At 35.9% G+C, this 12,157-nt stretch overlaps 1 protein-coding gene across 6 annotated transcripts in view; it reads right to left on the bottom strand.

The window, feature by feature from the left end:
* The window catches only part of ALG6 (ALG6 alpha-1,3-glucosyltransferase), a 65,155-nt gene that overhangs the window by 17,810 nt on the left and 35,188 nt on the right, over positions 1-12,157 (bottom strand). For all 6 annotated transcript variants that reach the window (XM_006934797.5, XM_006934795.4, XM_006934796.5 and 3 more), the window contains 5 exons: positions 11,818-11,882; positions 8,158-8,343; positions 7,446-7,581; positions 4,649-4,734; positions 2,456-2,540 (listed from right to left, as the gene is read on the bottom strand). In XM_006934797.5, coding sequence (XP_006934859.1) covers positions 2,456-2,540; positions 4,649-4,734; positions 7,446-7,581; positions 8,158-8,343; positions 11,818-11,882 — 558 coding nt within the window. The remainder of the gene's footprint in view (positions 1-2,455; positions 2,541-4,648; positions 4,735-7,445; positions 7,582-8,157; positions 8,344-11,817; positions 11,883-12,157) is intronic.

The following is a 12,157-nucleotide window of genomic DNA, read 5'->3' as shown; positions in this document are numbered from 1 at the left end:
TTACCTGCCATTCACTTACACACCAGTACCTAGAAAAGGACCTCCTCGCACATTAGAGGGCATTCGAAAAATACTACTTGGATAAATTAAAGACAATCACTTTGCTGCTATAGATATATTAGTGTTCACACTATCAACTACCTCAATTACAGACTTATGTTGAGAAATAATTCAATCTTTACTGAAAGGAATACACTTGAAAATAATTATAATGGGACATGATTTCAAAGTTCTCAGAAGTAATCAGTAAAAATTCAAAACATCAACACAAATAAAATTACAGAAGTCATTAATATAAATCTTTTTTAGTTTTTTAACCATAGTGGCTTGTATTAAAACACAGCAAACAGCGGCACCTGGGTAGATCAGTCGGTTAAGCATTTGACTCTCGATTTAGGCTCAGGTCATGATCTCACGGTTCGTGAGCTTGAGCCCCGCATCAGGCTCTGAGCTGACAGTGCAGAGCCTGTCAGAATCCCAAGTGGATTGTCTCTCTCCCCCTCCCCCAATCATGTTTTCTCCCTCCCTCCCTCTCTCTCTCAAAATAAATAAATAAACTTAAAAAAATAGCAAACAGAAATAGGAAAATAAGAAAAATTAGGAAATAGGAATTAGGAAAATAAGAAAAAATTAGGAAAATACGGGAAAAATGTTTTTCCTGGCTTATAATCCTAAAAGTAATTACCTCTAACACTGCTACGGTTACTTAAGTTCTGAAATTTCATTTGCTTATCTGTGAAATCTACCTTTATTAGTATGTTATTTCTTAGAAAAATAGCATAATCTCATGTAAGCCTGCAAATATTTCAAGTTAAGCCTACTGAAGACATCAGAGCATTACTAACCAGATTCCTTCTGTTCTAAAAATCCTATAGAATATTAACTGTCGATGAGTTCAATCTCAGAATGAAACAAGAGAAGCTGTCAATGAAACGGTAATAAAAAAGCAAAGAGGAAATGAAACCATCCTTTTCACACTGTGGTACTCATACATACTTTTGCAATATTCACCGTTATGTGCTGGCTTGTTTTCAAAATGCAATGTAAATAAGTGGCAGTCCCCAAACTGAAACCATAATTTCTAAATTGTTGTCTCCTTATAAGTCCACTAAGACTTTTGTTTTCATAAACTAAATTTTCTTGGTATTTTAAAAAGATATTTTTAAAATGTCATTTTATAGGGGTGCCTGGGTAGCTCAGTCAGTTAAGTGTCCGACTTTGGCTCAGGTCATGATCTCAGTTGACAGGCTCTGCACTGACAGTGCAGAACCTGCTTGGGACTTTCTCTTTCCCTCTCTCTCTGCCCCGCCCCTGCTCGTGCTGTCTCTCTCCCTCTCTCTCTCTCTCTCTCAAATCAATAAATAAACTTTAAAAAATAATAAATAAATAAAATGTCATTTTATTGATCAAGGCACAAAGGAACAAAATTTTAAACACTACAGAAATACAGCCAAGGAGGATATTGTGAACCCATTCAGAGACATCCTAAGTTGTAGGAAATATAACCAATTCATCCTCAAACTAACACAAGTCATCTTCCTAAAACAGGTATCTGTCCACTCTCCTCAAAGATGTCTTTTGGCTCCTCTGGCACACAAATCAAACTCCAACTTTTTGAATCCAACATTCAAAGTCTTACCCAGTTTGATCCTTTTTGACTCTTATCTCTCACTATATCCTCTCCTAACCTCAACACACACACACACCTTTCATTGTTTAATAACCATTATTAGCATCCCCTATCCTTTCCCGCCTCTGTATCTGCAAGCTCTTCCTCCTGCCTTGCATTCTCTTCTGCTATATAACCTCCTCCTACCTCAAATCTTGCCCAGCTATCAAAATTTGGCTCCAATCCCACTTCTTCTAAGAAGCTGTCTAAAATCTGCCCCCAGGGGCATGTGAATGGCTCAGTCAGTTAAGCATCCAACTCTTGGTTTCGACTCAGGTCGTGATCTCAGTTTGTGAGAGCAAGCCCAGTATTGGGCTCTGAGCTGACAGCACAGAGCCTGCTTGGGATATTTCTCTCTCTCTCTCTCTCTCTCTCTCTCTCTCTCTCTCTCACTCACTCAAAATAAATAAATAAACTTAAAAAAAATTTTCTTAATCTGACCCCAAAGTAGTATCTCCCTTTCCTACACTATTACAACACTAAATGTGTAATAGACCTTAATACCATCTGCTTTATAGCATAATTATTTAAACATGTCTGTCACCACTCTTTTCTTCTTTGTATTCCCTCACTGACTAATACAAAGCAGAAGTTAAATAATTGTTGAGTTAAACTGAAAGATTCTGATTATTCATTCAGCCTAGCACCTAAGTATGTCAGACACTCAATACATGCTCACCAAATAAATGAATGTATTATTTCTCAGTCCAGTAAGTCCCATTCAGAGAAAGAATATAATTATCAGTTGCAGCAAGAATTAAGTATTTAAAGTAATAAGAAACTTACCAGAGTAAATCTGAATCCTTTGGAAGAGGGCTGAAGTGTTAATTTTACACATGCAGGAAGCAGGCTCAAAAATGTAAAACAAAAGCTAAAAAAACGAATAAAAATAAAACATTTGTTTTCTTGGTAGCAGTATTTAAAACAAGGAAATATTTTTTTAATATAAGGATCACATTACTTACCAACTTAGGTTGATTTAAAATTAAAGTTATATTTTATTTATTAAAATTAAAAAAAATTTTTTAATGTGTATTTTATTTTTAGACAGAGAGAGACTGAGCATGAGTCGGGACAGGGCAGAGAGGGAGAGAGACACAGAATCTGAAGCAGGCTCCAGGCTCTGAGCTGTCAGCAGAGCCCGATGCGGGGCTCGAGCTCATCAACCACGAGATCATGACCAGAGCTGAAGCTGGACACAACCGACTAAGCCATCCAGGCACTCCTATTTTTATTTATTAAAATTTAAATTTAAAACCAAATAACATTTAAATAAAATCCATGCACTGAAATATTTACCCACTTTAATATATACATGATTACATAATACAGAAAACAACATTACAATACTTATGTTATTTATAGAAAAGAATCAAAAAACAGATAACTAAAAGTCAATTATCAAACACTCAAAATTAAGAAAACACAGCCAGGTATAAAAGGAACAATATATAATACAAACAATCATAACATTTACTCACAAGAGAATCTCTCTGGCCCTCTTCTCACAAAAGTTAATTACCTGATTTTCAAGCCCATGATAAATCAGAAAGAACAAGTTAGAAAGGGAGTGGGCCACTGCTAGAGCCTCTCCTACTAATGGCTGATGAGCAAGGAAGAAAAGGAACTCAAAAGGTAGAGCCATCTGGAGTCATTAAGTACCATGGCAAACAGCTTTTGCAAGCCCTGAAGACAAGTATTACAACACAATACAATAATTGATTTTCCCACCATTGGTGGCTTTGTGGCGTTGTTAACCTGGATTAGCTGAACCACAGTTCCCTGAATTCTCTCTCTAGTATGCTTCCTCCTACAGTGGGCTACACAGGATATTCTCAAAAGAACTAGAGGACAGAGGGAGGCAGCACCCATTCTGTAGCATGCACACATACACATTCTCCCAGTTATTCAAACACTAATCCTGGTGTTGCTGGGAAGAGATTTTGCAGATGTAAACAAAGTCCCTATTCAGCTGATTTTTAACTTAATCAAAATTAAGATTCTTGAACAGCCTGACTTAATCCGTTGGAAGACTTTTACTTGTGTTTTTAATGTTTATTTATTTTGAGAAGGAGAGAGAGAGAATCCTAAGCAGACTCCACACATGGGGCTTGATCTCACAACAGTGAGATCACAAACTGAGCCAAAATCAAGAGTCAGATGCTTAACCAACTGAGCCACCCAGGTGCCCCTAGAAGACTTTTAAAAGAGGGCTTATGCCTGGGGGCACTTGGTGGCTAAGTTAAACAACAGACTTCAGCTCAGGCTATGATCTCACGGTTCGTGGGTTCAAGCCCCACACTAGGCTCTGTACTGACAGCTCAGAGCCTAGAGCCTCCCTCTGTCTCTCTGCCCCTCCCCTGCTTGTGCGCTCTCTTTCAAAAATAAATAAATTAACATTTTTTATAAATGTTAATTAATGTTAATTACTGTTAATTTAAAATGTTGATTAAATTAATACTAATTTAAAAAAATTAAAAAGAAAAGAGGGCTTGGGGCTTCCCTAAACTCAGATTCCAAAGAGCAACTGGATTTGAACTGCTTTCCCTTCCCCTTTAGATACTCCTTCCCGAATGCCTGCCTTGTGGACTTCCACGCTCTTCAGTCAGACCCCGCAACTGTATAAACCAAAGCCTTGTAATAAATTCACATGCACCCACACACCTCCTACTGATTCTTCTCTGGTTGAACCCAGATTGATATACACCACTGAAAATCATGACTCTTCAAAACAGTGTTTAATCCTATTTAGTAGACTTTGTTTAAGGGGGAGGGAAGTAGGTAACAATCCAGAAAGATTATCACATAAAATATTGCAAATAAAAATTTTGTTGTGTAGAGCAATAGGTTTATGTTATGTGGAAAATTCACTAATGAAAAACATCTCATTCCCTAATGATGTCAGATAAATGAGTTATTATCATAACACTTTTAGAGAGAAGCTTATATAACATTATATACAAACTTTGTATCTCTTACCTGATTATTATCTGGAAGTGGTGTGGCAAAATTTCCTTGATCTTCAGAAAGATACTGAAGCTGCACCAAATATTGGCTACTTTATCCTGAAAAGAGATTTGTTAAATTTTACATTCTGAGGGGCGCCTGGGTGGCTCAGTTGGTTAAGCATCTGACTTTGGCTCAGGTCATGATCTCACAGTCTGTGAGTTCGAGCCCCGTGTCAGGCTCTGTGCTGACAGCTCAGACAGAGCCTGGAGACTGTTTCAGATTCTGTGTCTCCCTCTCTCTCTGACCCTCTCCCATTCATGCTGTCTCTCCCTGTCTCAAAAATAAATAAATATTTTTTTAAAAAATTTTACATTCTGATATAACTGAAAGAAATATTAAACTCTACGAGGTACAGCCCATAATCTCTAAACTTTTGAGACACGAAGCTCTTGTTCACAATTTTATAACTAAGTTGATTAAACTCTCCATGGAACACACACACACACGCACACATACACACAAAACTTCTTCATTTTTTGCAATGCAAACTGACCTATATCACTAGCCAACCATAATCTAGACATTCCCAAGAAATGTTCATTATTTTTCAAACAACAGTACACGATCCCTAAATACTGAAGTTTATTCATCTTTGGAAATTTTTCTAGGAAATCTTATTTTTTTCCTAATTTATAGAACATACATTTTTGACCCATTTTATCACATACCTGAAATTATCTCAAGTATAACTTACTAGCAACTAACAATGACAAGAGTTAATTGCTAATAAATCAAGGCATTTAAAGACATTAGCAGTTGTGGTAGGATCACTTTCAAAATTAAATTTGTAACTACAGCTCTCTGCTCGTGAAACCCATCCTCTACACAGCTGCTTAACTCACAGCTGTGTAAGCATAACATCAAGAAAGTAACCATCACTGACAACTGTACCACCCTCCTTCCCTCTGTCAGATCAAAGAAAATACTCTCCAGATTTTGAGGACAAGTGAATGGAGGTGACCAGCAACCCCATCAAACATTATGATACTCATTTTTATAATTATCATGATAAATACTATTTCTGAAATAGAAACAAGGCAAATAACCAAGCAGTTTAGACGGAGAATTAAACTTTTCTTTAAATAGGCTTTAAGGTTAGAGGAAATATAAAGAAGTTAGGAACACAATTTTCAAAATTCAAACCACAGCTCTGCCATGTACAAGCTACGTGAATCTCTGACCTGAGTTTTCTAAAATTTTTTCTAATCTTTATTTTTGAGAGAGACAGAGACAGAGAGACAGACCGTGAGCAGGGGAGGTCAGAGAGAGAGGGAGACACAGAATCTGAAACAGGCTCCAGGCTCCGAGCTGTCAGCATAGAGCCTGACGTGGGGCTTGAAACTTACGGGCCACGAGATCATGACCTGAGCCAAAGTCAGATGCTTAACCAACTGAGCCACCCAGGCGTCCCATCTGACCTCAGTTTTCAAATCTATAAAGTGGATACAATAGATACCTCAGTCAGAGCTATCGTAAGAATCAAATAAAACCACATGTGAAGTATGTGGCACCTAGTAAGTAAGAGTGGTGACAATAATAGTGATTATTTGTGATTATCAATATCAGTAGCAGCAGTATCCCCATCAACATACAAGTCACACATTCCTATTCCATCACAACACGAAACTCTTTTCTTATCTCTTTCAAAATGCTGGTTCCATCCTCCTATAGATTCACCAAAAGATAATCTAGAGCAATTTATATATTCAAAAATTAGAAAGATATACTTTTCTAATTCTTTTTAAAAGAAATGTTTATCAAAAGCAAATTATCTCTAAATATGTTGTCTCTGTCTAACTTTATTAAAAGGCCTTTTTGTTTCAGAAAAATGGTTTGTTTAATTACTAAATCTAAATCATCAAATTATCCATGTAATAAAAGTTTAACAAGAGTGATTAAGCTAGCATTAAATGAAATGAAATGAAAGATTCTCATTAAAAATTACTATGGATGAAGGTTATATAAGGAATTATGAGATCTTGCTGAAGCAAACATGATTATTAGTTTAATAAATAATTTCCTAAGACTAAAAAGAGAATATAAACCAAAAAATTACAAAGCTGTTAACTTTGTAGCTACAACTTCTCATGCTGTCTTTCACTATGGATCCTATTTCATTATAAAAATGTATAATTGAATTATGGCTTTCATGATGGCATAAATATTATCTATTCATTTAATGTACTAGAAAATGACAGCTGAGCTAGATTATATACTGGATTAAATAACTGGCAAGGAATGACTGAAAGGAGTGCAGCTGAAGTTACATTCCTTGTGTGTCTTCTACATGAAATCCCCAGGACTCACAGCACAGGTAGTGTAACAAGAAAAGAGTGAGAAGAAAATTTAGGGTTTTTTTTTTTAATGTTTATTTATTGGGGGGAGTGATAGAGGGGCAGAGAGGGAGACAGAAGATCCAAAGTGGGTTCTGCACTGACAGCAGAGAGACTGATACAGAGTTCGAACTTAGGAACCACAAGATCATGACCTGAGCCGAAGTCAGACACTCAACTGACTGAGCCACCCAGGTGCCCCAATGAGAAAGAAGTTGTTTTGTTTGTTTAAATGTTTATTTACTTTGAGAGAGAGAGGAGGAGGGGCAGAGAGAATCCCAAGCAGGCTCTGCATAGCACCAAGCCCAACATAGGGTTCGAACTCATGAAACTTGAGATCATGACCTGAGCCGAAATCAAGAGTTGGGTTCAACCAACTGAGCTCAACCGGCTGAGCCACCCAGGTGCCCTAAGAAGAAAGTTTTTAAACATACCTCAAACAATCCACGATCAACTGGGAAGAGTCTTCTTAGAACTTGCAGTGTTTGCTCCCTTTCTGTACAGAATGGCAGCCAGCAGAGAATGAAGGAAGCTACAACTGTACAAGCTAGCTTAATTAACAATACAAACCTAGAACAAAAACAAAGGTGACCAGTAGACAAGGAAAGGTTAATAATTCTAAGAAATCAGTCTCAGTCTCACTAAAGATGATAAATACAAATATACAGCAATAATAAATCTATGCTACTAAAAAAGGTTTAATATGGCAGTCTAGTCAAATCAGAGTTAAGCAATTCACAATCATTCAGATGTACACCTCTCTAACAAAAAGACTATCACCATCTTAATTAACATTTAACTTAGATGCCTTTCCAATCAGCCATGAAAAAAAATGTCAAACTAGGATGTATTTCTAATAAGTATAAAATGTAATATGCTCTAAATGGATGAAATCTTATAGCAATACTCTAACAAGAGCCAATCCACATTACCTCCAGTAAATTTACATAGATCAAAATATTTCTGTAGTTTGGAAGATTTAAAATAATACAGAACATGACGATCTCTCTTCCAACTCACCTCAGAGCCAACACATTAATAAGAAGTCACCTAAAGGCAAAATGAAAGACCACCTTCTCCCTGTAAGTATGCCAAATAAATTCTCTGAAGTAATTTTTAAAATTCTGTAGTGTAAAAGCCACTCACCCCTTTCCTTTCAGGCCTTTTTTAAAACACTTGCCGAGTAAAAAGCAAAAAAATGGCAAAGAGTGGTAAAGTTCCATCTGTTTATAATTTATAGCTAAGCAAAATGCCAACGAGCCTAGCAGGTCCCAGTCACAAGATACTCCAAGAACACCCCACAAAGCAAAGCCAAGACTCACAGAATTATATATATTCCTGTGTCAAGGAAATTATCTCAATAATTAAAAGAAATAGATCTTGCATTTTATAGAACATATTTCTTATGTGATTTTAAAACAATATATACAATGAAAGCTATTTCTAAACAGAAATTTAAAGTATTGAAGTCATAAACTAATTTGAAATTGTATATAATGGCCTCAAATATATTAAATCAGACTGCTAAATAGAGCAACAGATTTGTTCCAGGTTTAAAGACCACTAAGTAGTTAACACATAGCGTTGTTTCTGCTAGACTATTTCACACTATTACTATAATAACATACCAAAATCTAGACAAGAAAACAATGCTCCAAAGTAAAACACACACATACTGATATCACTATACCTCCTCTATAATATGAATCAATATAGTAAGTTATATTATAAGTTGATCAGAAACTAATAACCTTATTATAGCAAAACAACATTACAATTAGATTTTTCAGCTCAAATGGTAGCTACGCACTCATGTTTGCCCTCCTCTCCTTCCCAAGACTCCCTTAAAATGATAGGGAATTTTTAAAAGTAAATATTCACAGCTGTAAAAAAGAATAGAAAGATGGGTTACAACAGATAAAGATTTCAACACACTTCTAGAAGACAGAAAGGACACAGAATAACAAATAACAAATAAAATAGGATGGAAGAAGCCAGAGCTTAGAAAATGCATACAGGAGGCCCAAGCAACCAAGAAGCCAATCTACTCTGCAAGCCCCTAGAACACTCAGGAAACACCATGAAGGTTAGGGTGCTTGAGTAACATGTTGAAAAGAAAACAGGAGGATTAAGTGAAAATGCCTAGATGGAGAAGTCAAATCCCATCTTACTCCTGTGTAGAGATTATCTGGCAACCAAATATTTACCACCACTACCCCATCCCCTACCCCCAGGGAACAGAAGGAATATTTCTCCAAAGAAGTGTAATAAACTATATACACTAAATACACTAGGGCAGCTAGTGTAGAAGTTAACATTACAGTGCCAAACCTCCACATTCTGACACTTAAGGACCCCAAAGTGTACTGGCCAGCCCCTTGCCCACTTACCTTATAGTGGGACAAATACAGAGAACTCACATGCAGCTTTCTTTTCTGTCTTACTCTTAAATAAGCACAGATACACTAGGATGAGACACACATTTAAGAAAAACCTATGACAAGAGAAAGAACCAGAAGGAAAAGGGGGAAAAAAAGTCACCCTAGAAGAATGGACACAATTCAGGGAATCGTAGAAAAAAGAATAAATTCATATTTAAGATAGGATTAACAAAACAAATGAAACTTAACAGAAGCATTAGAGATAAAGTCAAGATAATCTTGTAAACCATAAAACAAAAGACAAAGAGATGCTCAACACAGAGATGAAAGCTCTAACATCTGTCTAATAAGCTCAAGAAAGAGTAAAGTGAGAAAATCATCAAACCCGAGAATTTCCCAGAACTCAAGAACATGAGTCTTCAAAATAAATGACACATAAAGTATTCAAAATAATTGTCACAAATACCTATGCCTGAACAAATCATTTCAGAGCCCAAAAAAGTAAAAAATAGCTAAGAGCAGCCGCAGCAGCAGCAAGAACAACAGATAATAATAGCAGTAAATACTCATATAGAGCTTAGTATCTCCCAGGTACTGTTTTAAATGCTATAAATAATAAAATCCATTTAATTCTCAAAACAAGCACACAAAATGTGGTGCCTGTCTGGCTCAGAAGAGCATGCAACTCCTGATGAGATCAGGGTCATGAGTTCCAGCTCCATGTTGGGTGTAGAGATTATTTAAATAAACAAACAAACAAACTTAAAAAAAAAAGTATACAAAGTAAGGGTAATTATTATCCCCATTTAATAAATGAGGAAAATAAAATACATAGTAGTTAAAAAATGTGTCCCCACCAAATTACATAATCCCAAAAGCTTCAAGAGTTTGATGTTAATCACAGAGGAGATACAAATTCATCAGAATGTTTAAAACGAAAATGGCCAACTACTGATGAAGATGAGTATATAGAACACTAACATCATTTCTAACAAGAATGTTAAGTGGTACACCATGCTTAAAAACCACTCAGGAATATCTAAAATTAAACATGTAACATACCCTATAACTCTGCAATTTCTCTCATAAGAAATATATTTATATGTGTACAAAGAGACATTTATAAGACTGTTCGTAGCAACATATCATCATAGCCAAAACCTGGAAACAATCCAAATGTCTATGAGTAACAAAATTATGTGTATTCTTTCAATAGAACATAGAGCAATGTAAGTGAACAAACCACAGCTACACACAACTACAAAAAAACTCACAAAATGTTGAACCAAAAACACCAAACACAAAGGAATACCTGTTGTGTTGTCTCTTTTATATTAAGTCCAGAAAAGAGGGAAAACTAAACTATAGTGTTATCAGTTGGTATGTGGCTATCTTTGGGAAAGGAGGAGAGAGAAGTACTTAGGAGCTGTACAAGTGCAGATTTTGGATCCTGGCAACATTCTATTTTTTGACTCCCGGTAATCGTTTGTCAATGCACTGAGACACACATTTACATTTTGTGCACTTTCCTGTAAGAGTGTTACATTTCAAAGTAAATACAGTTCTTAAAATCTTGTAAACAACTTTTTTTGTTGTTGTTCTTTTTTTTCTTTATTTCAGCGTTCCTGATATTATCAGAGTATCAGATGGCCATGATCCCAGAATGCAAAAAAACAAAAAAGGCAACTAGGAAAGTGGACAGAATAAAAACTCTGATTTAATCTTTTGTAAATCCTTTGACAAATACACATATTAATTTTGTTATAACTAAAACAGACTGGCATCAAAAGGAAAAGCTATCAATCGATCATGTTGCTGTGGGACAGACGGGGACAGACAGTAATAGTTAATACATCAGAAGATAAAATGGACGGTCATGTCCAAATTTTATCAACTTTCCTCTAAGATTTGTTCGAATGTTCCTTACTTTACATATCAAAAAATTACACACATAAAATCCACATAGCTTTTAATTATTCAGTTTTAGTTCTCTGAAGCTTCCAGTACCGCTATCTGTTAGAGAAACATCTTGGTTTAAAACTCGAAAAACTCGATGACTATTTCCTTTCTGTCAGTGTCAGATGACATTTACAAAAGATAGAAGATATGTTACACCTCTTTAGAGTTAGAAGACCATAAGCATACTTGGCACTCTTTTTCCAGGTCTCCAGAAGAGTTCATCAGTGACCAACATTTCGTTCCCAAGCCAAAAGGGTGTAAGAAAAGCAATTCTACTTTCAATAAATCTGTACTTTACTCTTAAAGTAAAAGCTTGGTGAAAACATTCTATCATATTATTGTGAAAAACAGTTTAAATAAGCAAGTACCCTAGCAAGTAAGACATTACTGGGTGACAACATTATACACCCTGAGCCTAGATCTCAAAATACGCATCTGACTTCATTTTTAAATTAGTAAAGGATACTGAAAATGTCCATAGTCGATAAGAATAAGGCCTGGATACAGCAATATGCATAATGCATTAGCAACCTGTAAAGAAAAACATTGTGAAATAAGAAAGTCACGTTACTCAGGGGCATCTGGGTGGCTCAGTCAGTTAAGCATCCAACTCTTGATCTCAGCTCAGGTCACGATCTCACAGTTTCGTGGGTTCAAGCCCCACATCAGGCTCTATGCTGACAGTGCCAGGCCTACTTGGGATTCTCTCTTTCCTCTCTGCCCCTCCTCCACTCTCTCTCTTTCTCTCAAAATAAACAAACATTAAAAAAATTTTTTTAAAAAGTCATGTGACTCAAATCAGAGTA

This window comes from Felis catus, chromosome C1, assembly GCF_018350175.1.
Source record: "Felis catus isolate Fca126 chromosome C1, F.catus_Fca126_mat1.0, whole genome shotgun sequence".
Lineage (NCBI taxonomy): Eukaryota > Metazoa > Chordata > Mammalia > Carnivora > Felidae > Felis > Felis catus.
This window is presented reverse-complemented; position numbering and strand designations above follow the sequence as displayed.